At 45.5% G+C, this 26,751-nt stretch overlaps 1 protein-coding gene across 1 annotated transcript in view; it reads left to right on the top strand.

Annotated features, from left to right (window-relative positions):
- The first annotated feature begins 3,627 nt into the window (after nt 1-3,627).
- SLC4A4 (solute carrier family 4 member 4) overlaps nt 3,628-26,751 on the top strand; it is a 146,466-nt gene continuing 123,342 nt past the window's right edge. Inside the window, exons 1-2 of the mRNA XM_020585263.2 lie at nt 3,628-3,727; nt 7,991-8,117. Of these exons, the coding sequence (XP_020440852.2) occupies nt 8,107-8,117 (11 nt within the window). The 5' untranslated portion in view covers nt 3,628-3,727; nt 7,991-8,106. The remainder of the gene's footprint in view (nt 3,728-7,990; nt 8,118-26,751) is intronic.

The raw sequence follows: 26,751 nt of genomic DNA, 5'->3' as shown, positions 1-26,751 counted from the left end.
CATCTGATTGCCGGGGCTTTTCCTAACTCCTGGTTTCAGCATCAGCTACAGATGTATGCTGACTGACTGCGTGCTCTTTTCTCATCATTCCCTTCAGATTTGCCTCTGCTGGTTTGTTGAAACCATAGCTGTTGCTCTCTGCTGAGCTTCCACTGCACCTTTGGTGTTGTCTTCGCTGCTGCTCATGGCCTTTACCCCGAGCCCTCAGCCCAGCACAGTGGCCTCAGGTCATTGACTGGCTTGTTGGTCAGTCACCTGTGTCCTGTCTGTGCTGCGCCTCGTGAGGAGAACACCCGCAGTCACAAACAGCAGGACTTGACTTTTTAGGTATCCTTCCTGATCCGCAGTGCTGCTGCTTTCCTGAGGGTTTCCTGCAATGGTCCAGCATAGTCGTGTAGGTATTCCAGGTGTGCTTGTCCTTGCCAAAGGTTCTTTGCTGTTTCTGCTGTGTTGTTGTCTAGAGAGTGTGCTTATGTCAACTGACTGAAGAGCTTGTTCCAGTGGGGATTTTGGTGCAGCTTGTGCTGCTTTAACCAGTCTGGTTTCTGACTGGGAGACTTGTGACACAAGAATGTAGCTCTGGTTTGTGGAACTGAGCAGTCTGAGGTATTGAAGAGTAAACTGAGATTCCTTGAGGCTGGGAGCCGTCAGGCACTCCATTGTCAGCATTCCTCGTGCTTTTGTGCGTGCACTTACACACAGGTTTTTATGGCTAATGAGTGCCCCTGCGATTCTCAGACCTTCAGCTGTGAAGAACAGATTCATCTCACAGTTTCAGCTCTTTCCTGCTGAGCTTTACTCTTCCCCTTTGGCATAACCACGCCTTGTGCACAGGACTAGCCTTTTCCTGGAAGGACAGTGTGACACTGGTTGTTCCGCTGCTGGTGTTCAGCATTTTAGGATAGGTGGGACTGAGCTTTGGAGATGCTATGGCATGGTACACTCTAGAAAGGAATTCTTACTGCGTTTGCCAAGTGTCATGGCTGTATTGTATGCTTTAACTCCTGTGATACACGTTTGCTGTTATTTAGGTATGTAAATAATGGCTTTTCTTGAGGTCTGTTAATGACTTAGATTTAGCCTATGCCTGCAGTGGAACTGGTGGAATTTGTCCATGCCGGAGATGAGTCACTAGCTCTTCCTGTCTGAAAATTTCCTTTTGTCCCAAGGTTGCTCACCCATGATACACTCAAAGTGATAATGCATCTTCATTTTATGTTTTATTGACGGTCTGCACTTGCCCGTTGCCCTCAGATGAGGACACCTCCAGCATCCAGTTGCACTGTTGGCTTTAAAGACTGCTGTTAGCATTGCTTCTGGGATCACCGGTACAATCCAGCTGGAATCATATTGGCAGGAGGTCAGAAAGCATTGCTGGAAATGTAGCAATTGTGTTTGCTTGTTGGGGAGCACAGGCTGAAGATCTCTGGATCTTTCAAAGCCCTTCTGTGGAACCCACCTTTTAGCCACTTTTGTCTGGAATTTTCTGTCTCTGCATTTGTTGTGCTGCCTTCGAGGGTTTTTAGTTTTTCTCTTCTACTCTGCTTGTCTCTGCTGGTGGAATATAACCCAGTTCTCCTTCCTGGTCTGTCACACTGCTGCCCATGGACCGAACCTTTGCATTTCATTTCCCTACACCGGTACGCATGTTGGATGCGGATACCTGCACTGTGCTGTCATTGCACCTTCTCAGCTCTGAGCCTGGGTATTTGGGCTAAAGTACTGGCTGTTCCCATTCTGATCCTTGTCTCGGGTAGCTGAGTTGCTTCAGGTCTTGGAAAACATTTCTGTAGGGATTAGATCCGTCCTATGATGTTTCCTGCTGGCTGGAATAGGATGTCCCTTGAATGATCTTTTCTTTCACTAGGAAGTACTTAAAGTCTTGAAATTCCATGTAGACACTAGAATTCTCGGCCTCTTAATGTAAGTACTGATTTCCACTTCTGCTCCTTGGTTTCAGGATGTTTTGTTTGTGGATTTTTGTTTGTTTTTTGGCAGTGCAACACCCAAAACCTTTCAGTGCTGTCTCTGATCTGGTTGAAAAATTACAGTATGTAGTTTGGTTTAAGTTTTCGTTATTGCTGTGGGTTTATTTTTAAGGCTGTGGGCTGTTTGTAAAAATGAAGTTTAATCTGAAATAGTGCCCAAACTGCCAGCAATTGCAAATCCTTGGTTCCAGTGGTGACTGCCTGACAGTGTGAGGTCTTGGACATGTTGCTGTTCTGAGCATGAGTCATCGGTAGCACCTGTGCTGCCGACAGCAAAGTGTGCCTTGAGGTTTGGGCTGTGTTTTTAACCTTTTAACTGCTGTAGAAGTGTTTGGGGAGGATGGCAGAAGCTAGAGGGAAGTTGTCAGTTGCTGTTTTTTAAGGAAGAGAGGTTGAGATGGATGTTAAGGGAAATGGATTTCTCAATGAGACACGATTTGGATGAGGAGATGCTCATATGGTAGAGCTGATTCTCTTCTGATATGGCTCATACAGTTTTATTCATCTGGCAGGATATGAGAGAGCATGAGATGCCTTGGACGGAATCTTTGGCTTGTGTTCATTATTGAGGCTTCATTTCCAAAATAGCTCCACAGGAATCAAACCAAGAAACAGATCATAGAGATGGAGGAACTTTCAGTCCTTACAGGAAACAGTAATCTGGGGTGAGACTGAGGTATTTGCAGGCTGGCTTTGAAGTAGGCTCTTGCTAAATAGAATCCCTGAAGATCTCTGTCATGCACAGTCCACCAGGACTCTTGGGAAAGAAGGCTGGGGCGGCTTGCACACACCGGCTGGGGCTAGCAGGGCCGTGCTCCAGCAGGGTCACAAACACTGGTTCTGCTGCAGCAGCACTGTGTGGTGGGGACATTTCCTGTCATCCAACAGCAGCGTTTTGGCAGTGCTTTTGCTCTGCACAGTGATGAGAGGAGACTCCCATCCACAGGATGGGTTTTTTGGTCCTTCAGTGGTCAGAATGAGGGTTCTCAGCTTTTTTTAGAGGCCCGGGTTAACTGGCAAATTTGAAACTTGTGGGTTAGCAGTTCTCAGTGTTGCTCTAGACCACTTTTACAGGAGTGAGATGATTTTATGGAACCAGTGTTTGCTTCCTGAGAGCTTTCTCTGTTAGCTTTTGGAAATCCTATGGCCCTTGAAGTTAGCTTGGATGGAACTCTTGCTTTGAGCTGCAGTGTCTCTCTCATTGGAATGACCGAGTGAGGGGTGGGAACAGGCAGTGACCTGAATAAAGCAGAATATATCACATAACATGCTGAGGAAATGAGGTGAGCAGTGACTAGACCAAGCAGGTTTGTAGACATTAGAAATACATCGATGGATGGAATTTTACTTCCAGGTTTGGAAGTACAATGCTGAAAGGTCTGCTCGGCAGTGAGGGGTTTTTGTTGTTTCTAAAGAAGGGAAGGATAAAAATTGACCTGTTTTTCTGTAGCTGACAACTGTACCAAGAGGTGGGAAGTGTCACCTAAAGATATGTCTGAAGAGCTATTGCAGTGTATGGAGTTTCTCTCCTGTATCTGATGGAGGGGAAGAGGGACAGAGTGGGGGTTAGGAATGTTCTATGCTGCTAACCTGTTACCTTGAGCGACTGCCAAAGCTTCAGCACTCAGAGAGCAGGTGGGTGCTGAGTTCCTGCCTTGCCAGTGACACAGCAAAACCTCTGTGCTGGCTCCTGCGTGCTGGACTTGTGAGGGAGCAACAGTGGGAGAACAAAGGCAAGGGTAAGCCCCTCAAGGGATTCTAATATTGTTGCTTTTCTCTCTAGAAGGTCTGTATGTCCCGGCCGTTTCCCAAGGGAGGTGTTTGGTGTTTTGCTCTTCATAGATGGTGGCTGATGGGGTTGAGGAGACTTACTGTGAGCCTACTGATTTCAGTCATGCTCTGCCATATCAGTTCCATGTTTAGACCCAGGGCAGAGCTGCCACTCGAGGGTTGTGTGTGTAGGAAAAAGCATTTGCGAGGGGCTGGCTGCTCCAGTGGTGGTTGTCAGGTCACGCGTTCACATCCCCAGGGAGCTGGTGAATAAGAGCTGCTTTGAAGGGGATCTACTGATATTTTTTTGTCTGCCAAATAAACAGGTTAATGACTAAATAAGGCCATTACAAACTTGGCAGCCTCTTTTGTCTTGTGTCTTCTGCTGGCACAGTTGCTTTGGTTAAAAAGCTCTTTCTGTTTTGCCTGGGAAAGTCGGAATAATTTCTTGCAGCAAGAGTTAGTTTTCACCAGGAAAGGCTGTGCTCGCCCTACAAGCCCTTTGCTGGCGTCAGGCAAGGTAGAGGTGTACTGAGCTCATGGTGCAGGCTTGCCCTCAGAGTGAAGGTCTGGGCACAGCTGTTTATTTGAGCTGGCGCTTAGCTAAGCACATGTTGTAAGAGAATGAAGGTTTGTTGTTTTCTTTTCCCCCTGGCACGTAGCATATTGTCAAAGAGGAACCCAGCAAGTTAGCCTGGGCTTTTTATGTTTGTTTTCTTGATAGCATCTCTCAGTCAGGAAAACAAGCTGAGAAAGGACTTGGGAGAGAGCCTTCAGTCCCAAATCTGATGGTGTTTTTGAGGCGCTCATCTCCGTTTTATGCCTTAAATGTGGTGGGGTGAGAAGGAAAGTGATCTGTAATCCAGCTAAACACACCTGACTCCAAACCTGGGTTTGTTTGCTTGAGATTAAGATATGCAGATGAGCTCTCTGTCAATGTTTAATGAAAGGGGTTAGGGTGGTGGTTTCCTCTGACTCTCGTAAATTCGAAATACTTGTATTTTGCTTTGGATACGAGTTGTGTCGTTTTTCCTCTTCCTCTTTCCCTTCTTGGTATCTGAATTCTGCTGGCTTAGAGCACAACTGTATTCAGTTTTTACAAGTCACTAATGGGACATGGAGAAACGAGATGCTTAAGGTACCATTCAGCTTCTCAAAAAGAGCGTGCATCTAAACTTTTTTTCTGTGAGAAAGTTGATTTTCCCCCACAAGCAGGTTCTGCTCCGACCGTAGGGAACATCATGAGATGTAGGATTGGGCAGACTTTTACTGCTTTGGAAAAAAAAATTAGATTAGGAATGTAAAAACAGTATTGCTGAGATACTAAGATGAAAAATATACTGCAAATGTAAATAATGTGGAGAAAAGCAACCTCTGTGAAGTACGTGTTGCTGTAGAATTTAGAGATCCATTTCACCCTGGAGTTCTTTGCTTCTCTGCTGTCAGTAAGGAATTGGGCATGTTTAGATGTTACCTAAGAAAAGGAAAAGGATATTTATGACTTGAAATGAACGCATTTGGTTGTAATTCATGTAGAGCAGGGAGTCTTTCTAGAGGCTGATGAAAATCCCCACCCCAGCCCCATTGCTGATTTCGTCACTTGTCCTAGCTGCTGTTACAAATTGCTTATCTCAGCAGTGTGCTCCTTGCCCCTGGCTGCCTGTTGCACAACCTCATCTCCAGGGATTTGCAGCAAGGTTCTGATTAAATTGGGTATCGGTGTTCATCTATTTGTTTTTTTTTAAAGCTGAATGTGTGATACATGTCTTTTGAGTGGCTGAAAGAAGTTTGGAGGCTGTAGAGAGTAATTAAAAGATTATTGAAGAACTTAAAAGTAGCTTTGCTGAACTGTGGATTTCTTTTGATAGAACAGGCCCCATCAAAACAGTCTCTGGTAGAGTTTGGGGCTGATCACCGACTGGCTCGAGTGAATGAGCTTCCACACGCTCGTAGCACAGAATTTATTATTTATCCACAAGCGTATTTGCAACGAATTTTAAAATTTCCTTGTCTATTTTTGCAACAAAGGCGGCCTGCACCCTTTGTCATCATCTTCTGCGACTCCATCCTCCGGAATCACGGAGTCAAGGAATGGTTTAAGTTGGAAGGGACCTTAAAGGTCATCTTCTTTGAGCCCCTGCCCTGGGTAGGGACACCTTCTGCTGTCCCAGATTGTTCCAACCCTTTCCAGCCTGGCTATGGACACTTCCAGGGATGGGGCAGCCACAGTTTCTTCAGGCAGCTTGTGCCAGGGCCTCACCAGTCCCACAGGGAAGGTATTCCTTCTTGATATGTCTTCTAAACCTGCCCTCTGTCAGTATTTTCCTTATTTTCCATGACTCGGTGGCTTTGCTTGACATGTTCATGGAGTTTGGCCTTCTGGGATTGAAGGGACTCTATCTAAATAGTGATGGTGTGATGGTCCCAAGTGTGGACTCTGCCAAGAGACTTACTGAACCCTTCCTCACAGCAGATTTTTCTACCTTGTATTTATAGGTTAAATGGTGTAACTGGGACTTGGGTAACTTCCCAGTAACTCCACCAGCTGTTTGGGTACCAGCTAGAAAGGAGCAAGAGGGGCTTCCTTCTTCCACGAGAGTCTCACCAAGTTTACTGTGTCATTTGAGGTTTGTTGGGCAGATGGTGTTTTTGTATGACTTACTATTGGGTTTATTTTCCATAACGATTTGGGAAAGCTAATTATTTTTTCCTCCCAGTCCAGGAATGGTTGCTCATTCTTTCCTCTCACTGAGGCACTGGTTGGAAATAGGCAAAGATTTCACAACTTTTTGAAGCCAACTGTGTTCCTTCCCTTCTGAGAGCCCTCCAGCACTCTCCTTATCTGCCTTAGAAGGAAAATGCAGCCTATGTTGACATGCTTCATTTCATTTCTCCCTCTGACTCCACATAACCTGGCACAGTCCAGGATCATTCTTGGCTCTTACTAGAGGATTGTGTGTGATTGGGCTTAATCCCATGTCCCACTGTCATCAGGAGCTGTCACCTCACTCTCCTGGCACCTCTCTCTGCAAACTGTCACTCTGTTTTCTCAGTGTTGCTTGCATTTGCAAAGGAGCAGGGCTTCTAAATTCCCGACAGATTTTGCCACATCCTGCATAGGCTTTAGAAGCAGCTTCTAGGTCTAGTAGTGTCTGGGGAAAAAAGTGCCTGCAGCATCTAGCCAGAGTCTGTAGTCACAGTGATTCCAAACATGGAGTAGTGCTCTGTAACCACACAGAGCACAGTTACTGCTCAGCAATTATCACAGCTCATTATGGTTTTGGTTTTTGCTGTTTCACGGTTGTCTTTCCTGTAATCTCTTAGCACCCGGGATCTGGCTTTTGGCTTTCTTCTCTAGAAAGGTTCTCTGAGGGTTTTCTGTCTAACGGCCTGGCCACCTCCTGCCCACCCCAGACGGCTGAGGGACAGCGGGTGTCAGAGTGCACATGTAAGGCCAGTTTTACTGTATACGTATGGAAGGGAGGTCATTACAGTACCCAGTGTAGAGGCAAAAGCCTGGCTCTAAACCCAGGCGATTGCTAATGCTTGAAAATCATTCCCATACTGATCCTTCTGAGAGTTGTCCGTGGTGCTCAGCTTTAGGATTTCCCAGACTTGCCCACAAGTTAAACAGTTTTGGGTGTGTGTTTGCGTGTTGTGGGGCAGCTTGCTTATTCCCATTGGCTACTGCAGCCTTTGGGCTTGTTTTTGACTTCTTCCTTTCTCCTGTGAGTGTGGTTTAGAAATGGACTGGCTAATCTGATGCTTTAATGATGGCCAAAATAGCCTTAGCCTCAGTGGTCAAACTACCTGATTTTATCCGCCTCATGGAGAGTCATTCCTCCCTTTTCCACTTGTTAGCAAACTGAGGTGTTTGCTGGATAAGCAAGGATAGACAGGAGCAGAAGTTGAAAGCTTGGGACACAATAATGAACTAAGTGCCTTCTTCAAGTCCCACAGTTGCTTGCCTTGGCTACAGAGAGAAAAAAACCCCTTGTTGCTCTGTGGTGACAAGCTGCTCTGGTGTCCTGGTGGGAATGCACCTGCAGCAGAGCCCCAGGGCCTGCACAGCTAATTGAGATGTTGGAAGCTGAAGCCTGGTCCAGCCTGGCCCAGCCCCGCTGCTGACTGTTTCACCTGGCAACTAACAGTCCTCTTCTTGTTGCAGTTTGGCCCTGGCCTTTTCAGAGGCATCTGGGCACAAGACAAATCATCTCTTTTATTTGTCCTAGGCACCCCTGCAGCTCCTGGTATGGCTGGCAGTATCTGAGACTCTCCCAATCCTCCATCGTGCATTGCTGTGAAGCTGAAAAGGGACTTGCTCCAGAAGCACAAGGAAGGAGCAGAAATGCATCACAGGTAAGGGGAGAGTCCGTGGCTACAGCTGTCATGGTTTCTTTCTGACTGATCCACACCCAGTGTACGCTTCAGCAGGACACATGACTTCGTATTTTAGTTGGCCGCTTCTAGCTTATGGTTATATGATGGGAAGAGAGAAAAAATATAAACCGGTTCTCTGGTTTCAAAGTAAACAGACATTCTCCAGTGTCTTTGGGACTGGGCTGTGGGCTGAGCAAGTGTGCCCTGGGATGGTGGGAAAATATCTTGTGGGAAGACCCTCTGCGGTCCTGCAAACCTAAAGGAAAGTGGGATTAGACTCTCGGGTTGTTCCATGCCTGAGTAATGCCTCAGAAGAAAAGGAAAACTGGTCCCTGCAGAGTGTGAAATGTGGTGTTAACAACAGGACATTGTCTCTGTGCTGCTGTTACAAAAGGCTTAACTTGGAGACCTGTCAGCAATTAATTACAGTTGACTTTAAACACAGTCTTTTTATAGGTAAAGAACATTTTATTATCAAATCTGCACTTACCTTCACAGGCTTAGGAATTTTGAGTGTTTGAATTGGTTGCAGAGGCAATTAAGCACCTAAATCCCTTTAGAGATGAGATCATGTCAGTTCTTTCCATAACAAGAGCGTACAGTATTTATTTCTGCTTTTTATACAACTGCCATTTTTTTAAATTGTCTTTTGGCTCAGCTACCTAAAGCTTACCTCTCTTATTGCCACAGCCTTCTGACTGTGCCTTATAATTATAAGGCAGCTGGGAGGAATTCAGTCTAACACTGTCCTCCTTCAACGTGTTGTTACATCACCCATAGAAAGATCAGAGAGATAACCCTTTGTCCCAGGTAAATTAGAGCAAGTGGAACAGCATAAGCAAGCTGGAATTAGTTCTTCCCAGAAGCAATGTGAGGGTACGCTAGGGCGTGGGCTGGCTGACCTCAGAGCAGGCAGTGTGGAGCAGAGAGGAGGTGTCTCACTGCTCAAATCCAGGCTTTGGAACAAAAAGGTCCCAGAAACAGACTGGTTGTACTTAAGACTGGTGGTCTCCTGAGACCATGTAGTGAGGTAGAAACAATGATAGTTCCAAAAGTCACACTGCTGTTTAACATGTCCTTTCCCACTCTGGTTTCTGGAGCTGCTGAGGAAGAGTGCGCGCTCTAAGACATCAGCATTTTTGCTTAGAATGATCTGTATTAAGTAATGGTTTGAAAGGCTCTGGAGAGTATGCAAGGGATGGATATGTGTGGAAAGCAATCTCAATGCTGTCTGAACACAAGAGACTCCTAGCATTTAAAAAATGGCCATCATTTTTGGGTATTCATGTTTGGGTTTATCCCCTTTGGTACAAAGTCCCCCTTTCTAATGGGAAATAACCTGCATGATGGAAACTGAGGGAGTTGAAGCACCTCGGTATTTCTGAGAGGCTTGGAAGGGGCATACGCAAAATGGATTCATGGCTCTGGAAAGTGTTGGCTGGAGAAGGGGCCACTGGATGGAGCTCTTGTCCTGTGGTTGGCCACCACTGGTTACCTGAGAGGCATTACCTGTACCGGTGAGGAATTCTGCTAGAAAACCAGTCTTTGAACAAGGTAAGGGGCTGGGATTCCAGTCCGATAGCCTGGTGGTGGTATGTGATAACGCGGTATTGCTTTTTGAGAAACCCATAGCTCCTGGTCAAGAAGGAAAAGTTCAAGCAGTGTGATTGTGAGCATTTGGGAGACCACGTTCATCAAGGTGGGCAAACAGGTATGGCCACCGCCAATCTAGGAGAAACCCAAATCTGAAAGGTGCCAAGTAAAGATTTGGCTTAAACTGGTGGCTCTGAGCTTTCAGAGCCAAACACTTTTGGTTCCAAATAAGCTGCTCACCTGAAAATCAACAGTTTTTCAGACCTAAGGGGTAATAAATCCAGAAGGAAAGCTACATGTATGTGCAGCTCATGTAGTTACTGACATCAAAACTGAAACGTTTCAGAGAAACATGATCCTGTTCTCCATGGAGATGTGTGGTTTAACTTCATTCCTGTTGTTGGCTGGGAGGAGCAAAATTGCAAAGTCTGAGTCTCAGAACTGCTGAGGCTGACACTGTTGGGAGCAGAGATTGCAGGGAGCGAGGGGTCAGACAAGATCATGTGGTTGTGTTTGGCTGTAGGTGATGGTTTGAAGCCGTGTCCTGAAGGAAAGTGCTTTTAGCAGAAAGATTTCCAAGTGGTGTTTGCCCTAGTTTTGTGACAAAGATGTTGGTCAAGAGGGGATTTTAATATGATTAGTGCTTTCAGGCACACAGTGTGAAATAGCTTAAAGGGTCCACCTTTTCTTCTTTCTGTAAGTGAAAAAGGGGAGGACACTTCTTCAAAACCTACTGAAGTTGTTTTTTTTTTTTAAAAGACAAATTAAGTGTGTTGTTTGAATTGACTGTTGGGTTTCCTTGAACTGAAACAGGCCATTTTATGTCATTTTATCTGCCTTTTACCATGCATTTAAAATAGTGCCATTGCTAGTTGCCTGCCTGGTTAGGAGTTAAAAGGACAAGTGAAATAGTGCTTATGACATATTGTATATGTTTAAGACATGGAGTTCTTTCAGAGGAAGAAATTAGAATTGGAATGCTTCCAAAATCCAGTTTTAATAAATTGCGTGTGACTGCAAAAAGGGAAAATTCCTTTCTTTTCACTTCGTTGCTTTTCTCATAAAAAGAGTTTGGAGCTGTGTGTATGTGCCTACATATGTGCATGTGCACGTTGCCTCGCTGCTTTGGGCACAGGTTTGGGATACTGACTGGTGGGATCTCTGGATTGTAAAATCACCTGTCAGAATACCTTGCTTTGAGGACTGTGATTTGCCTCCTTTTTAAATTTTTGTTCACCAGTTTGGGATAATATTTGCAAATGACTTGTTTCCAAAGAAAATTAAGTGTTACTGCAGGAGCTTGAGGCTGGCTCAGGGTTACCTGACACGCACCATTTCAGGTGTGGTAACGCATCCAGAACTTTGTTTCCTCTGCCTGCAAAAACTGTCAAGGATGTCACATGTGGCTGGTTTGCCCCCTGCCATTCAGGGGAGAGCTAACCCTGCCCTTCCAGCTCACAGTCCTGGCATTCCTTGTTAAAGATTCCTGACTGACTATTCAAAGCCTTCCTTATTCATCAATCTGTGCAAAGATTATTAGGACAATTATTAGGAGCTAGTGGTAGTCAGAGGGCTGAAAACATAGCTGAAAGTAAAAAGTGACGTGGTGCCGGGTGTCACTCTATTGAGGCTTTTTAGAGTGTGCTCCCAGCTGTTCTATCTGCTTGGTGCTGCTTGGACAGAGCAAGGTGTAGTTCCCTGTTGTGTGCTGGTCATGGGCTGCACACTCACCTCCCTGTCCCAGCAGGAACTGCCTCCAGAACAGCTTCCCGAGGCTTGCATTGCTGGCTTGGGGGACGAGATGCTACTGGTAGAGGGGTAGGGAATTGAAAGAGGATGTGGGTCACATTTTTTTCAAGTTCTTGGTGGCATATGCATATGGCATGATGCCTCTGGAAAAGTAAACAGCACTTCAGGTTTAGTCATGCCCCGTGCTCATTATAGTCCTACTGAGGGATTCCAGCAACTTGCCAAGTGCCAGTGCCTAGCACTGGATAGTCATCCCAGCCGTAGAGCCGTCTGCCTCGTGGGTGGGAAGAGCCTCTGACAGCTGGTGGAGATGCTGGGTGGGAAGAGCTGGTGCACAGACAAATGGCATGCTAATCCCAAGTCAGAAAAGAGGCGTGATGCCAGCTGTGCGGGACAGGGATTTTTGCCTAGCAGGTGTCTGCAGACCTGCTGGCTCCCCAGAACAGGCATTCCTCTCCTTCTGCCAGTGCTGGCCTCGTGCTCCCAAATTAGTCAACGCTTGGGCAAAGCGTGAATAGAAATCACATAGCTGAGAATCTAACTGTGCCCTGCCTAGGTGTGTGTGAGGGTTGTTGGGAAGGTTAACATGGGGGTTTCTGCTGTGTAAGCTTCAGGAAAATTCTTCTGCCCAAATTTCTGCTTGCTTGCTGAGCTTTGACTGCAAGAAGAGTGAAGAGAGTGCATGAGAAAGCTCTCCAGGGAATGAGCAGCAGGATAGGCTTAGGAAGGACAGAGTGCTGTGCTGAAGCTTGATTTTTAGCAGCTGGTATCTTCTAATATGAAGTTGCAGCCCAAAAATGTAGAGACAGAATATAAAAATACAGCGGTGAAAGTGACTTTCCATGCTAATGGCTAATTTTGCTTTCTGTTTTTAACTCTGCCCAGAGTTAGCTTTGAATTTACTTACATGATGAAGACATCAGCACTGCCTGGTTTTAAGAATCAGGCTGGCATTTAAATGCAAGCTGAAGTCTATTTCTGTAAATGGGATGCAGAGCACTCTCACCAAACTGTTAGAATTTCCTGCTAATTGTGGTGTTTCATTTCTGGCCAACTGCATTCCAGAATGGCCTCTCTCTAATGTGCTATTTACTGACTCTATTTTAGTAGATGAACTCCCCAGCTTAGCTATAGGAAATTTCTCTTCCTTGCACAGTGCTCTAAAGCCCCTTTAAACCAGAAGGAAATCTATAGGTTCATGTGGTAATTTTGATTTATTAACTTGAGGTAGGTATAAACTCTTCCTGTTGGAATGTTGACAGTGTTTGGCATTGAATGGAGATGCTGGCACATATTGTATAGGAGGTCTGAGATCTGTAATAAATACAAAGGCCAGAAATATTTAAGGCCTATTGCATCCCATCCTACCTTTAACACATCCTTTAGTACCATTTAATGGAAAATAACTTAAAGCAGATCTAGGAAAACAGCTTAAAGTGAATCTGTGGCACCCTGTTACTTGTGGAAAATGGAAATAAGGTTTTAAGACAACGGAGAGCACCTTGGTGTTCCCTACAGGGTTGGATTCGTCAGCACACACTTCTCACAGAAACACCTGAACTGACTCAGACCTGGGTCCTGAGCTCGGGCTCAAGGCTGTGGTTGTGGTGCTGCACAGCAGAGTGGGGCAGTCCCCCGGACTGGGGGTAACTGGGAGGCCACACACCCGCCATTAGACACCCCAACCTGTCTCTGCTTTCATGTGTTACAGTCCCAGAGTCATGGTGGGAGCAGCCACCCAGACTCATTTGAGCTGGGAGGTACCTTAAAGCACATCTTGCTCCACCCCCTGCCGTGGGCAGGGACACCTTCCACTGTCCCAGGTTGCTGCAAGCCCCGTCCAGCCTGGCCCTGGACACTTCCAGGGATCCAGGGGCAGCCACAGCTTCTCTGGGCACCCTGTGCCAGGGCCTCCCCACCCTCACAGGGAGCAGTTTCTTCATAATATCTCAACCTTCCCTGTGTCCATTTAAAGCCATTCCCTCTTGTCTCGTCATTCCTGTCCTGCCCTTGTAAAAACTGCTTTCTTGTTTGGAGAACGTGTCTCTTTAGAGTTGTTTTGGGAGTTTAGAGTGAAGCCTTCTAATGGCAGAGACAATGCAGCCAACAGATCCTTAGCACAGGAGCTCAATTTCTGCCCTCATGTTTTTACCTCTTTCCAGCAGAGAAGGAAGTTCACCTTGTTTCCCTGCATTTATTGGTTTGAAGGACTGAATGTGGTCAGGGTAACTGTTAAGTGGAAAGCAAAGGTTTCCTAATGTGAAAAACAAGTCTTTCCAGGGCTTAGAATTCCACATCTGTAGCCTGTGGTGGTGCAGATGTAGCTGGGAATACCAACAGCTGTGTTTTCAGATTCCTCAGCTTTTGTCGTCTTCCAGTGAGTCAGCATCTATTTCTGTGTAAAAAAATTGTAACATGGAACACCTTAAAAGCACTGATCCCTAACAATAAACAATTAAAAGGAAAAATTGAATCCTTCCTCCGGCAGAAAATCAGAGCCAAACTGTGCTTCCAAGGAAGAGCATTTTGTGATGTCCTTGATAACAGTAATAACAATAAAGGTCACGAGAGCTCTGCCATCCTGAGCCATGATGTTGCTTGCTTAGACAAGTGGCCCCTGCTGAGGCTCAGATCAGGTACGTCTGATAATGGGGACGGAACGTGTTTATTTTTGGAATGTGTCAAAGAACCTGTTTCTGGTCCTTGCTCTTCTCTAACAGTCAGGTATTTATTTACATGGTCTGAAGCTCCAGGGCTTCTCCTCTAAAAAGGAGTTTATGTATCTGAACAGTTCGTACCTTTCCTTCCCCTTTGTGTGCTGATGGCGTAAGATCTTAGAACAGAAGATAGAAGGGGAATGGAATATTTCTTATCTAAGATTATACTGTTGACAGAAAGTACGGTTTCACCCTTTGTTTCTTTGCAAGGAATTAAATTGTAAATATTGGTGGTGTAAAATCTAATTTTAGGAGCATATTCCATATTATAAAATATCATGATGATGCAGTGGACATAGAAATCTATCAAACTCCCTGTAAAAGGATCGGGAGTGCATTGTTTACTTTGTGTGCCAATCCGTATTGAAGAAAACAAATCAGGAATCTCATGGCTGGCCTTACCCTGTCAACCAAGTGTGCTTTGAAAAACTAAATGGGTGAATGTGTCTGTGCCTGGTTGTTTTGTATATTTGGGCCCTTCTGGTTTAAAATCTTAGCAGCTAATTTAAAAATTAATTGAGAGCACTGCATTTTCGTTTGAAATACAGACAATACAAATATAGAAGGCGATGACCTATTCAAACAAGTCGAATTAAGTAGCAGCAGGAAATCTGATTATACTGGTGAAGTCGTATATTGCAAAACCTTCACTTCTCTTGCTGGACATGAGAACATGACTGATGATGTGTAAACTGGAAAGGGTCTTAAGAGAGAGACACCATAAATAGAGGCCAGACTTAAGCAGGGCCTTACAGAGTGAGGGAGAAAGACACTGGGTTACAAAGTCCAAGTTCAGGATCTTTCCTAGAGCCCTCAGGAAAGATTCTGGGACCCTTCTGTAAGCAGGGACTCGTGCAAGGATTGTGAAGGACAAGGTTTAGTTGCCAAGGGAGAGGGAATATGCTGTTTAGCAGTTGGTGGGGCTTTACCAGGAAAGGTTGGAAAACTGCAAAGTCTGGATACTTCTGTACTTTTAGGCACTTCTCCATGTAAAGACAAAGACAGGTTGTTGTTTTAACACTTCAGGAATGCTTGGTCACAAAATAAATGTGGATGCTAAACATCACTTAAGCAGTTTACCTGCCTGCCTGATATGGTAAGAAATGCCTGAATTGCTCTGCTTGCTTCCTGTTCTGGGGGACAGGAGGGAGCTCAGGCAGCAGCTGCCAAAACTGCAACACTTGGGGACTTAGCTGGAGGAATTTGGTTTTGTGTTTTCCTGTACTACCTCGGGGGTCTTTGAACATGGTTTTCTTTATGACTCTGACAAGCTCTTTTGAATCCAAGTCCCCAAGGTTTTGGGTCTCCCTTTTACAAAGGTTTTCAGTCCAAGGAATGTGGTGGGCACATTGAAGTTTTCCTTGGTGCAGTTGCCATGCAGTGTTTTCTGTTCTGACTGCTCCGATTTGCAAGTGCCATTACATGAGTGTCATGGATGAAGTTTTATGGGTTGCAGTGCATGGGATACATTCCCACTGCTTCCTGGTATTCACTAAAACCAGTGGACTCGAAATAAATAATGTTCAACTGCTCTAATTTTAGCATAAAATGGAGATAACTTGCTGGCCAGCATTATTGTTCCAAAGACCGTAACATTATCCAAGAAACCAGCAGGACTCATAGGCACGTTCTGCTGGAGAGTTTTCACACAATATCCACCATAAACTGTTTTCTGTTGCTATGAAACAATCTGAGAAGATCAAATAGTGGATAAACATTGCATAACTCATCAAAGAGATCAAGTAAGGTGTAGAGATAAGGGATGGAAGTAATTGTGGCACTAGGAGAGACTTGGGGAGGGGTAGAGAGCTGAGGCTGGAAAACAGCATTGGAGCCATGAAGGCAGGAAGGAACAGACATCCTGGCTAAAACACTGGTGAAAGTTCTTGTAGGAAGCTCCATGCCTGGTACTTTAGTCTGATCTCATGGTATCTTAGAGGGATTTCTTCTTCTTCCCATGCAAAGGAATCAGAAAATATTTCTACAAAAAAAAAAAAAAGGGAAATATTTAAAAATTTGAATAATTTTTCTTACTTTGTTCCGTCTTGTTGCTTAGTTAGGAGCTTCTTCATCTTAAAAGAATGACTGCTCTCTTTGTAATGATGCTTTTTATAACATCAATGTTCCACCGTGTCAGAGCATCCAGGCTGACAACATGGAATTGTCTTTGCTTACCGAATCACCCCAGACTCGTGCTTCTTTCATGTGTTTATGCAGATTTATTAAGTCCATTCTTGTCATCCCTTAGCAGAAGAGATCAAACAGAAGATAAACCACTCATGCCTGCAGCAGCATTCCTGCGTTGGCCAACTGCCTATTCTTCTTCTTCCAGAGGCACATTACTCCATCCCACCCAGGAAAAGTGCTCTGGTAAAAGGTTTAGCTTTGCTCTGTGTTCTCAGGGTCAGCAAAGAGAGAATCTGGCAGGCTGGCAGAAGTGGGGGGATTTTCCAGCAAGCTGTTAAATGGCCATGGAGAATGTCTGACCACTCAAAGGGAAGGAGGATGGAGTAATGTCAACTCTTCGGTTGATGAGTAAGAAGCTTTGGCAGGTTTTTGAACCTGGTGTTTGTCTGAGTTAGCAAAGAATTCCAAGTGATTTCAAGAGAAATGGATTACCCCACTGATTTCACTGGGTGCCAACTCTGACTTGGAGATAATATTTACTAAATTGAGTTAAAAACTTCCCTGCTTTTCAATACAGGAAGGAGGAGAAAGATCCTGTTAAAAAGAACTGCAGAGACCATTTCAGAGCTCTTGTTTCTGGTGACCTTTCAATAATGCACAGCAGGACAGAAAGCAGCAGTGGGTCAAGTTCCTTGGCCTCAGAAAAATGAACCCTATTTTCTGAGGCTGGGCTACTTCAGTCTGTGACATTCATGGCACAAAACACTTTACAGGCTTCCGGTGGCAGTTCTACAAATGTGACAATGGGGTGTCAGCTCCGAGAGGAAGGAGCCTTTTTTATGTCTTTGCATCCCAGATAAATCCCCTTGTGTTTTGAGTTTTGGCATCTTCAGTTGATTACTCATGCAAAAGTGTGAAGGGGAAATACTACAGAGCTAATTATAATCACTTTTAATTAGATCCTGCAGCAACCCCTGCAAGAAATTTTAAGTGAGCGATGCACACACTCTGTGAGATTAGTGCTGCTTTACAACTAAATCCCAAAACTATGGCATCCTGGAATGGTTTGGGTTGGAAGGAACCTTAAAATTCATCTAGTTCCAAGCCCTTGCCATGGGCAGGGACACATGTCTCTGCAGCATGATGTATGGGCCCCAAACCATAAAGCACAAAGAAGTGTTGAAATACATGGACCTGCAAGTATTCTGCTGATACTTGGGAACTTGGTGAAGCAGCTAACAAAGCAGGAGTTTTGGATGAAATTCCTGGTGACACAAGAGTGGGAACCGTTTCAAATATCCACTCTGTGTCCTGAATGTGAAATCGTTCTTAGGAAACCCTTATATACAAGGTCTCAAAAAGTTACCTGCTAAAACAGTGTGTCCATTCCATGCCTGGTGCAGCATTAGCAACAGGAGTGAGTGGTGTTATTCCTGTGAGGCAAGTGTTGGACAGGATGTATGGAGATACGGTTAGCTGTAAGTCTCCCATGTTTCTTCTTCCTCTGATTTCCTCTATCACAAAGGAAGTGATAAAAGAAATATTTTTGTGACTAAAGAACTGGATAATTTGTTGTTGTTAACAGGTGAATTCTTAAAATTAAAATGAGCCCTCATTTTGAAAGCCTTGAACTTGTAAATGGATCAATTGAGCCAAGTTTTCCAGGAAGTAAGCTTGGACCTTTAGGGCTGTGCTCAGCACTCCCTCTGAAATGGCTGAAACGCAGGGCTGCGAGTGCTCTCCCTCCACTTCAAGGGCTGTTGTGCTTGTTAGTTTTAAGGCTCGATGAGAAGGAAGCTCTCCTGGCTTCTCATTTGTGGAGATCAAAACATGGAGAAGTTTAAGAAACTCAGGCAGGGTTCTGGGTGAGTCAGTGGTGCTTTCTGAAATTCAAGCCAGAGTCTTTAACCCTGGTCCCACTGGCAAATCAATCGAGAGGCAAGTTAATAACAGAAATAAATTAATTCCTTTCTTCTTTGGTTCTCAAAATGCCTTCTAAAAGGATTTTAGGATCTTTCTTTAGGAACCTCATTCTACAGACAGCAGCAAAACTGTTCTTGTTCTTTCCATTTATTTAAGTGTTTTCCCCTCATTTCCTCGCCAGTGTTCAATTTGGGGCTTCTCTTGGTTTAAGACAATCTGAGGAGAAGGCTCTGGAATGAGTTGCCTCCCCATACAGATTTAACCAGTCCTGTTCCACCAATAAGGAACCAGTACAAGTAAAAAAAATACCAGTATACTAACAAGGGGATCAGCGAGAGGCAGAAAGTAACAGTAAATAACTGCTAGATACAGAATTGCTACATCTCAGAACCCTGCGAGAGAGAGACCTGAAGTGTAGGACGAGTGGCGACAAGTCCTCTCGAGAGCCTTCCCCCAGTACTGGCCAAAGATCAGATGAGGGAAATACGTTCAGCAAGGGCACAGTACAAGTATTCAGACTTGTGCACAGGATCCATATAAACTACTAATTTTCTAACAAATGGATGGAATAGTGTATTTTAAAGAGGTTTTCAATGCTGCCTCAACAACTCCAACAGATAAGAAATTTATTTTGTTTTCTTTCTGAAACACTCTAAACAAACACGTTTGGGACTTAACTGTGTCTTTTCCAAGATACTGTTCTGCTGCTTCTTGGTTTTAGTAGGGATTTAGAGGGCCATACAGACAAGTTGTGAAAGCTCGGGATCCCTGGCCTGACCAGGAATGTGACTTGTCAGCCTGTCATTCCTGTGGAAGAGATCCAAAACTGTCTGGTAGGATGTCCAGAGGCTTGGCAGGACAGGGTGGTGCAAACTGAGAGGGAATCTAATTAGCACATGCAAGTGTCTGAAGGATGGATGTTAAGAGCATGGGACCAGGCTCCTCTTTCCAAGGAGGGCCTTGGATGAAGGAGTGCAGAATGGGACATGGAGCAAGGAGTAGAGTCTGGCATTGCTTGGTCTTCGAGTCCTGGTGATCAACTGCCCCCTCTGGAGTGTACTGCTGCCGCAGCTCTGCGTCGACTCCCTGGCACCTGGCGTGTGCCCTGCTGAGCAGGGGCAGGTTTTGTATGTCCTGTGCTGGAAGCAGGCTCTCTGGAGAAGGAATTGTCTTAACCTTTGCATCTCCTTCTGGAACTTATATTTAAGGGCACATCTGGAGTGTTCAGTGCCTCAATGTGACCCATTACTTGTTGGACAGCTGTGCTAGCTGTAGAAGCTAGAAGTGTACATTTTAACAGGCAGTTAAAAATAGCTTGATCTGTTATAAATCACCCTCCCCTACCTGGTATTAATTTCCATGGAGCCGAAGAATTTAAAATTCTCCTGGTTTCTGCAATGGCTGCACCCTGAATTCAGAATATTGCCCCTTCCAAACAGAGTTTTAATGACATCAACAGTAAGTTCTTTCCAATGTACTGAAACCCTTAAGCCTTAAAAGAGACATAACTGCTGGATACTCTGCTGTGTTCTTCTTCTGTGTCTTTTCATTCCTTTTCTTCTACCTTTTGCCTTGGAATTGAACAGGATTGAGTTCTTCATTAAGGGTTCTTGGACTAGGAGCAGTATTGCTTTGGTTTTGTTCCCAAATACAAGTTAATGTAAGGGGGTAGCAATCCAGCTTTCCAAAGGGAAAAAACCAACAAACCAGAATAACCTGGCGGCCTGGTTATCAGGGTGTGATTACCTGTTCAGGTGTATCAGACTTGTATGTTCCCAGGTTACTTGGCAGTACTGACTTCATTTGGACCAGGTATGAAAACACTGCCATGTTTCTCTTTCCTAAACCAGTATGCGTCAGAATACATCTTCCTGTGGACATTATCCTTGGATAACTCAGGGGGTGAAAACCAGGCTAAGTTTCCTGCACTGCACACTTAATGTGCTGGTCTGAATCTTATTTTTAGAATTTATTTCCATTTTCATTTCTATTACTTAGTACCATTCCTTAAATCAGTAATGTTTTAAAATGTTTTCAGACTTGTTTCCCAGAAGTCCTAGCTAAAAGGTAGCAGGAAAAAGTGAGTGTTGTGAAGAGTTAATTACAGAAGGAAAATCTTTTCTGAGGCTTAACTGGAGGCTAGTAATGAGTTGCATTGCCTGGAGGTGCATTGGAATGAGAAGGAAATGGGAAAGGCACTGGGGTGGGGTTTAACTGGTTTTGTGTTTTCCATGCTGGAAGATGGCAGATGAGTAAGTCCATTCCTCTTTGTACCTGTACATCACAGGTGAGAGCATCTCCGCATGTGCCTGGTCCGCTTCCATCCTAAGCATTTGGGAGCAGAGGTTGTCTGTGAGCCTCTTTGTGCAGCTCAGCAGGCTGTGGGGCAAAGCAGGGTGGTGGCGAGTGCTGCGCGGGAGTAGCCAAACACTGCAGCCGGCACCGGCGTTACCACAGCTACGCCTGCCGCGGGACTTCAAAGGGAAAGGCAGAAACAGTGCTTCAGCCATACGTGACCTGAGCTGATTCATGCTGCGAGTTAATTCCTTTCCAGAGACCTGCGGTGTCTGAGATGGAGGGGAAAAGGGATTTCCTTGGGAACGGCTTTTGGGTTTGGTATTTTATCTCACAGGCTTGCCTTGAAAAAGGAGACAAGTGCTCTGTTTGCTTGTAACTGCTGAGTAAGGTATGTGATGGGTTTAGGTAGAACTGGAAGTAAGGTGTACTCTACGCTCCAAGAGAGTTGGCTGTGGAGAATTAATAAATTAGAAAATTTTACCCATCTTAGTGCCTGAGATATGGGCTTTGTGGAGGCATATCTTGCATTTTGAATGAGTAGTCAAGCCCTTGTTTTTGGGTTCAGAACCAGGATGAGAGCAAGTATAGGTGCAATGAAGAGTAACCCAAGTGACATAAGGGAGGAACACTGCGGAGTCCATTGCTGAACCACAGGTCTCTGATGTCTTCAGTGCTTCTGTACATCAAGAAAATGTACATCCTGGCTCCCAATGCCAGCTCTTTCTTTTTGATGGCAGATGTGATCTGGCCTTCATCTGGAACTGGATGCAGCTTTCCCTTCTCGTTATTGCTTCTGCTTGTTGGCAGCCTGGAGCTGAAACACGAGATCACGGTTGTGCCGTGTCCTCGCACGTCTGCACATGCTGCCCCGAGGCAGGGTCCCACGGCAGCAGTGTGGGGAGGGCACGCAGCAGGACATGGGGCCATGTTTCCAGGAAAAACACGAGGGGAGGGATGGGCTGAGGTGAGCGGGGTGAAGGGTCACAGAGTTTTTCCTGCTGATACGGGTCATGACCTGTATAAGACTCTTCTCAGGTGCAAGGTCTTTTGCACCAGTTCTGTTATTGTAACCAGAGTTTTCCAGAGAATTTAGGAACTGGAGAGTCCTCAGAAAGTCAGAAAACTGTGGGGTTTTCACAGTCCTGTGCCTTGCAAGAAGTCTGAAAGGATCCAGATATCCAAAGATGGGCAGTTTGGCCCACTGACAGGCAGCCAACACGTATTACTTACAGTGTCACTGGGCAAAGGGCTCACCTTACACCTGTGGCATCTGCAGAGCAAATTGTAGCAGTGGGATGTAGCAGTTTGTCCTGGACCCCATGCCCTCTGCGCTGGCAGCAGAAAGGCTGGGTGTTCACAGGGTGGACCCCGCTTTGGGGCTCACCCCCATGGTTCAGGCATTGCTGCTCTTGCTTGGCTTTCAGTGGCTTTAATGGAGACGCTCCCACAGCCTGTCGGGCAAATGAAGCAAAATGTCACAGGGGGGAAACTATTTTGATCCCTTTCACTGGGGGGGCAGAGGGGCGGGAAGAAGTGGGTTATAGTAAATGTCATACAGGCCTGGAGTTGGAGTGTCCCTACAAGTGGGACAGTGTTTGCTGGGCTCTGCCTCTCTGAACTGGAGCAAATGTGGAAGGCGAGCTGCTGCGAGCCTCTGGTTCTCCTGCTCAAGGAACCCATGGGACAGCTGGATCTGTGGAGGGACTGGAGGTAGGTCTGGGCAGCCTGGTTTGGGATGGGACACTGAGAGGTAGAATCAATCAGGAAGGGTACAATGATCTCCAGTCTGAAATCATAGCTCTGCCTTTTCCCTCTGTGCCAGACTTGGTATTTCACAGAGTTTTTCCTGTTGATACAGGTCACGACCTGTATAAGACTCTTCTCAGGTGCAAGGTCTTTTGCACCAGTTCTGTTATTGTAACCAGGAGAGCTTTCCAGAGAATTTAGGAACTGGAGAGTCCTCAGAAAGTCAGAAAACTGTGGGGTTTTCACAGTCCTGTGCCTTGCAAGAAGTCTGAAAGGATCCAGATATCCAGTGGAAACCTGTCATTTTGCTGTGTGTTCCTGCTTGCTTAATTGCTGGTATGTGGATGATGACAGAGTGATTTCATGAAAATTAATTTTTTTTATCCCATGTGTGATCTGTCTAGCCTGTGCTAGCATATACAGTTACTTCTCGGATAACATCAGCCTTGTGGCTTGTTGTCAGTGGCAGGTGCTCTTGCAGAGCCAACTTTTGATCTGTTTAAATCATTTAGATAAGTGGTATAACATCTCCCTGGAACACTGGGATAGCAAGATAAACCACGTTCCGTGTTAGGAAGAGAACAGTTGTGTGTCTCTCTGTATCTCAGAAGCTGTTGAATGTTTTTCAGCATTAATCTGCAGCCATAACGACCCAACTCTAACCTGCAGTTATTGATTGGGAGCGGAGCCAGCAAGTGCTGCAGAGTTGGAACTGATATTCTGAGAACTGTGGAAAACAAAGCCAAGGAGAGGAGCAGCAGAGGGAATTGGTTTGTGATAACTGTGTGTACAAGGAACAATAAGGGACAGAGGAAGGCAGGGGACGTGTCTCATGGGCTCTGCATTTCTCAGAAAGACCTAGTTGGGAAGATGTGGCATAAATAAGTCTTTGAGTCGTTCCTTTTCCATACTGGAAAGCCTCCTAAACCTGTTGTCACAAACCATCTGCATGCTGAAGATGTGCAATTTGATAAGGTATGATAGACTGTGCTCTAAATGTGACAATAGTAAGGGGATGTCTGAACACAAGTATTTTCCTTCTCCCGTGGAAAATGTTTGCAGTGGAGCAGGGGAACCGAAGTACTGGGATATATTGCTTATGCCACAGTAAGGGAAAAGATGGGAACGACATCCTGGGGGAGAGCTTTGCAGAGTTGATCTGGATGCTATAGCTTTCCCCAAGAATCACAGGGCAGAGACCGCTTGTCCTCTGCAGGGGTTGCTGCCCGGCTCAGGGTCTTTTCCCTATCCCCAGCTGCATCTTCCACCTGCTCCCGACCTCCAGCACAGCCGTGAGGGCAGGGGTGGCCAGGGTCCACTCAGCAGACCCTGCCTTGGGACTTCCCTGAGGCCTGTGCTGGGAAAAAAGAGCGGCTGTGGGAGCGCTCGGAGCCGTGGCACAGGTGAGAGGGTGGGGAGCGCAATGCTGGCTTGCTGCCAATGCCATTGCTTCTTGCCATTCTTCTTCCTTTTATTTTCTTTCCCCACCCCAAAGCATGGGAATGTAGTAATTGCATTTTGACCCAGTTTCCAGAATCACTGTAGCATAGACTTTGGCGGGGGGGGCGGTCTGAGGGAACCACTTAGGAATGAAAACCAGCCATTAGCTAGTACCAGAGGGGCAGGAGCAGCAGCAGACTGTTACAAGTATGCACTAACAGCCTTGTAGAACAACGTTATCCTGCATGTTTTTATGGGGGGAAAAAAAAGTAATTGCATTTACATTTTTTTGATATTTGATCCCTGGTACACAAAACCTTTTGAGCCTGAGTTCAGGTTGCCTTCAGCTGAAGCCCTCTAAGCATGGAGGCTTGGATCGAGTGCCTGGATTTTCAAAACTTGGCTGGAGGTTTCATGGCAGCCTTTCTTGTGGTTATTTCTGGTACCTCTGGCTGCCAATTGGAACGCAGGGCTGTAGATTTGTGGGGAAGTGGAAGGGGATGGGTGTGAGTGCATGTATGGAGTAGGAGCCCTTAATAGCAAGAGGCTTGGGTTAAGAGGGGGTTTTGAAATGCGCAGAGATTCACAGAGCAGATGCAAGTATGAAATCCAAACCAATTTCCTCATTCCGGCTATTAATATGAGATGGAGAAAAGGTCCTTTGAAGTGATTTCAAGCACCAATTAATATCCCTTGGAATCTCCCCATCAACTGAGTGAGGAGTCTTGATGTGAGAAGCTGGAATTTAACCTCACAAAGTAAGATAGGTGGGAAAGGAGAAAGAAAAGGCCAGAAGACATTGTCTTGAGGGGTGGGAATACAGTGTCCCCCAGCTTCTGCTGCATTGGTGTCCTCACTGCCTCTGTCCCCATCATGGATCAGGGGTGGCACCTGGAATAGTTACACATTAGGTCTAGGAATATCACCAGTGCTTGAGCATGGATTATGTTGCCTCTGCTGCCGTGAAGAAACAAAGGATGTCAGTGCCCCAGGCTGCATTTCCCACCACAAACAAGGCTGTACATGAAGACAGCGTGCCCTGGAAAGCAGCTCTTGCCTGCTCCACTGCAGATAACAGCTTGGTAAGAGAATGCTCTGGCCTCAGAGGATGAGCTGGTAGGTGCCTTGAGGATGTCCCCTCCCTTGGTGAGGACGGATGGGGGCTTTGAGATGGGACCATGAGTGTGGGGGAAAACATAGCCAAAAGTTCAAGGCTTTGACAAATGGAGATAGTCCTCATGTGTTTGTATTAATCAAATGATATGTGAGATTCTCCAAAGGCAATATTTTATTCTGGAGTTGTTCAAGCATAAAATGAAAGCCTGCCCTTTGACAGCACTCATATTTTGTTAAAATGCTCCACCAGAACATGCTGTCCCAAATATCTGTCAATACTCCGTCATGCCTGAGCCCTAAAGCACACAGAGCGGGATGTTGTCTCAGGACAGTCATCTCCTGTTGCTACACAAATGTTGAGGTGAAGCCTGAGTTTATTGGTTTTTAAGGCAGAAGATATTGTTTCTGCACATTTTTATTTCATACAGTGCCTTAATTTCTGTTAGTCTTAAGCTGATATGCCTTGGATTTATTTTGCTTGCTGGAAGGCTGGAGAAGCTGAGGCCAGACAGACATTTCATCTCTTCTATGTGACAGCTTGGTCCTCATGGCTGTTCTTGCAGGCCAGTGCTCCTGAGGTTCCACTGCCCGCCCTTCCCAGTGCTTCCAGAGCACCAGGAACTCCCTGGCCTTGAACTTCTGCTCACCAAATTGCCTCCTTCCTGTGGAGAGGAGCTTGGATGTGGGTTGTTGGCTGCAGCCTTCGCTAGGGACTTCTGCTGGAGGTAACCATGAGAGGTATTTAAATAGGTGGTTTCAGCAGCAGGTCTTGTGGGCAGGTTTCTCCTCTGAACTTCCTGGTACTGCCTCACATAAAATGCACAGCTTAGCGATTGCTGAATGTGGGGAGCAACTCTCAGTATCATGGAATCACAGAGTGGTTTGGGTTGGAAGGGTCCTTAAAAGTCATCTCATTCTAACCCCCTGCCATGGGCAGGGACACCTTCCACTAGACCAAGTTGCTGGATATCTGACAGGGCTGGACAGGGAAGGTTTTCATACCTACAGGTATCTATCCAAAGGTTTTCCAGTGGAGTGTGTGGCTTCTGGAAGGCTTCAGCTCAAGTCGCTTCTCCCTTTCTTTGGGATTTCTCCTAGAGATTTGGGGCTACGTGCTGGGGGTATTTCTCATCTGCCTGCGCTTGCAGGAGCTGCTGCAGAAGGCTGCAGAGTTGGAAAGAACATTGAAAGAGCAGCCAGCTCTCAAGGGTGCTTTTGCCTTATTTCTTTGGCCTTGTTTTGGCTTGGACAACACATTTCTCCAGTTTTACTTTCACTCCGATTTTTTTTTTTTTCCTAGAATGCTTTGCTCTTCACACTGCCCTGAAGTGGCAAAGCCCTTTTGGAGTTACACATGCTCCAGGGAACTGTTGTTTGCTCTAAACTAGACTGTTTCTTCTGGAATTACCTAACAAATAATTTAAAAGTCATTAAGTCCTCAAAGGTTTATTTATAGAGTGCAAATTTCTGGCTAAATGTGACCTGCCAATGTTTGGTTTTCAATGTTTTGTTTAGGAAATGTTGATATAAAAGATGAGAGACAGAACAAGAGATGTGAAAATCCAAAGCAGTGAATGATGCTGCTGTTTAATTATTTGAAAAGAAAAGAAAACATTTCTGATGACCCAGGATAGACAATGGGATAATAAACTGAAACCCTAGGCAAAGGAAGAAAAAAAACCCAAAACAACAAACCAAGCCAACCTTTGGTGTGTGGCATCACAAATGGTGTCTTCCTTAAAAATTATCTGGAGTTCAGAAATGAAAGGACAGAAGAGAAAATATGATGTGGAGTTAGTGTATTGTTAAGTACCAGGCACTCCTGGGTAGCCTTTTTCTCCATATCAAAAGAGGGCCTGCAGAGGGAAGATCAGGCAACACTTGAGAAGTTAACCAGTGGAACC

This window comes from Corvus cornix, chromosome 4 (genome assembly GCF_000738735.6).
Source record: "Corvus cornix cornix isolate S_Up_H32 chromosome 4, ASM73873v5, whole genome shotgun sequence".
In the NCBI taxonomy this organism is placed as follows: Eukaryota; Metazoa; Chordata; class Aves; order Passeriformes; family Corvidae; genus Corvus; species Corvus cornix.
Note: the sequence above shows the minus strand (reverse complement) of the source record. Positions and strands in the feature narration are given on the sequence as shown.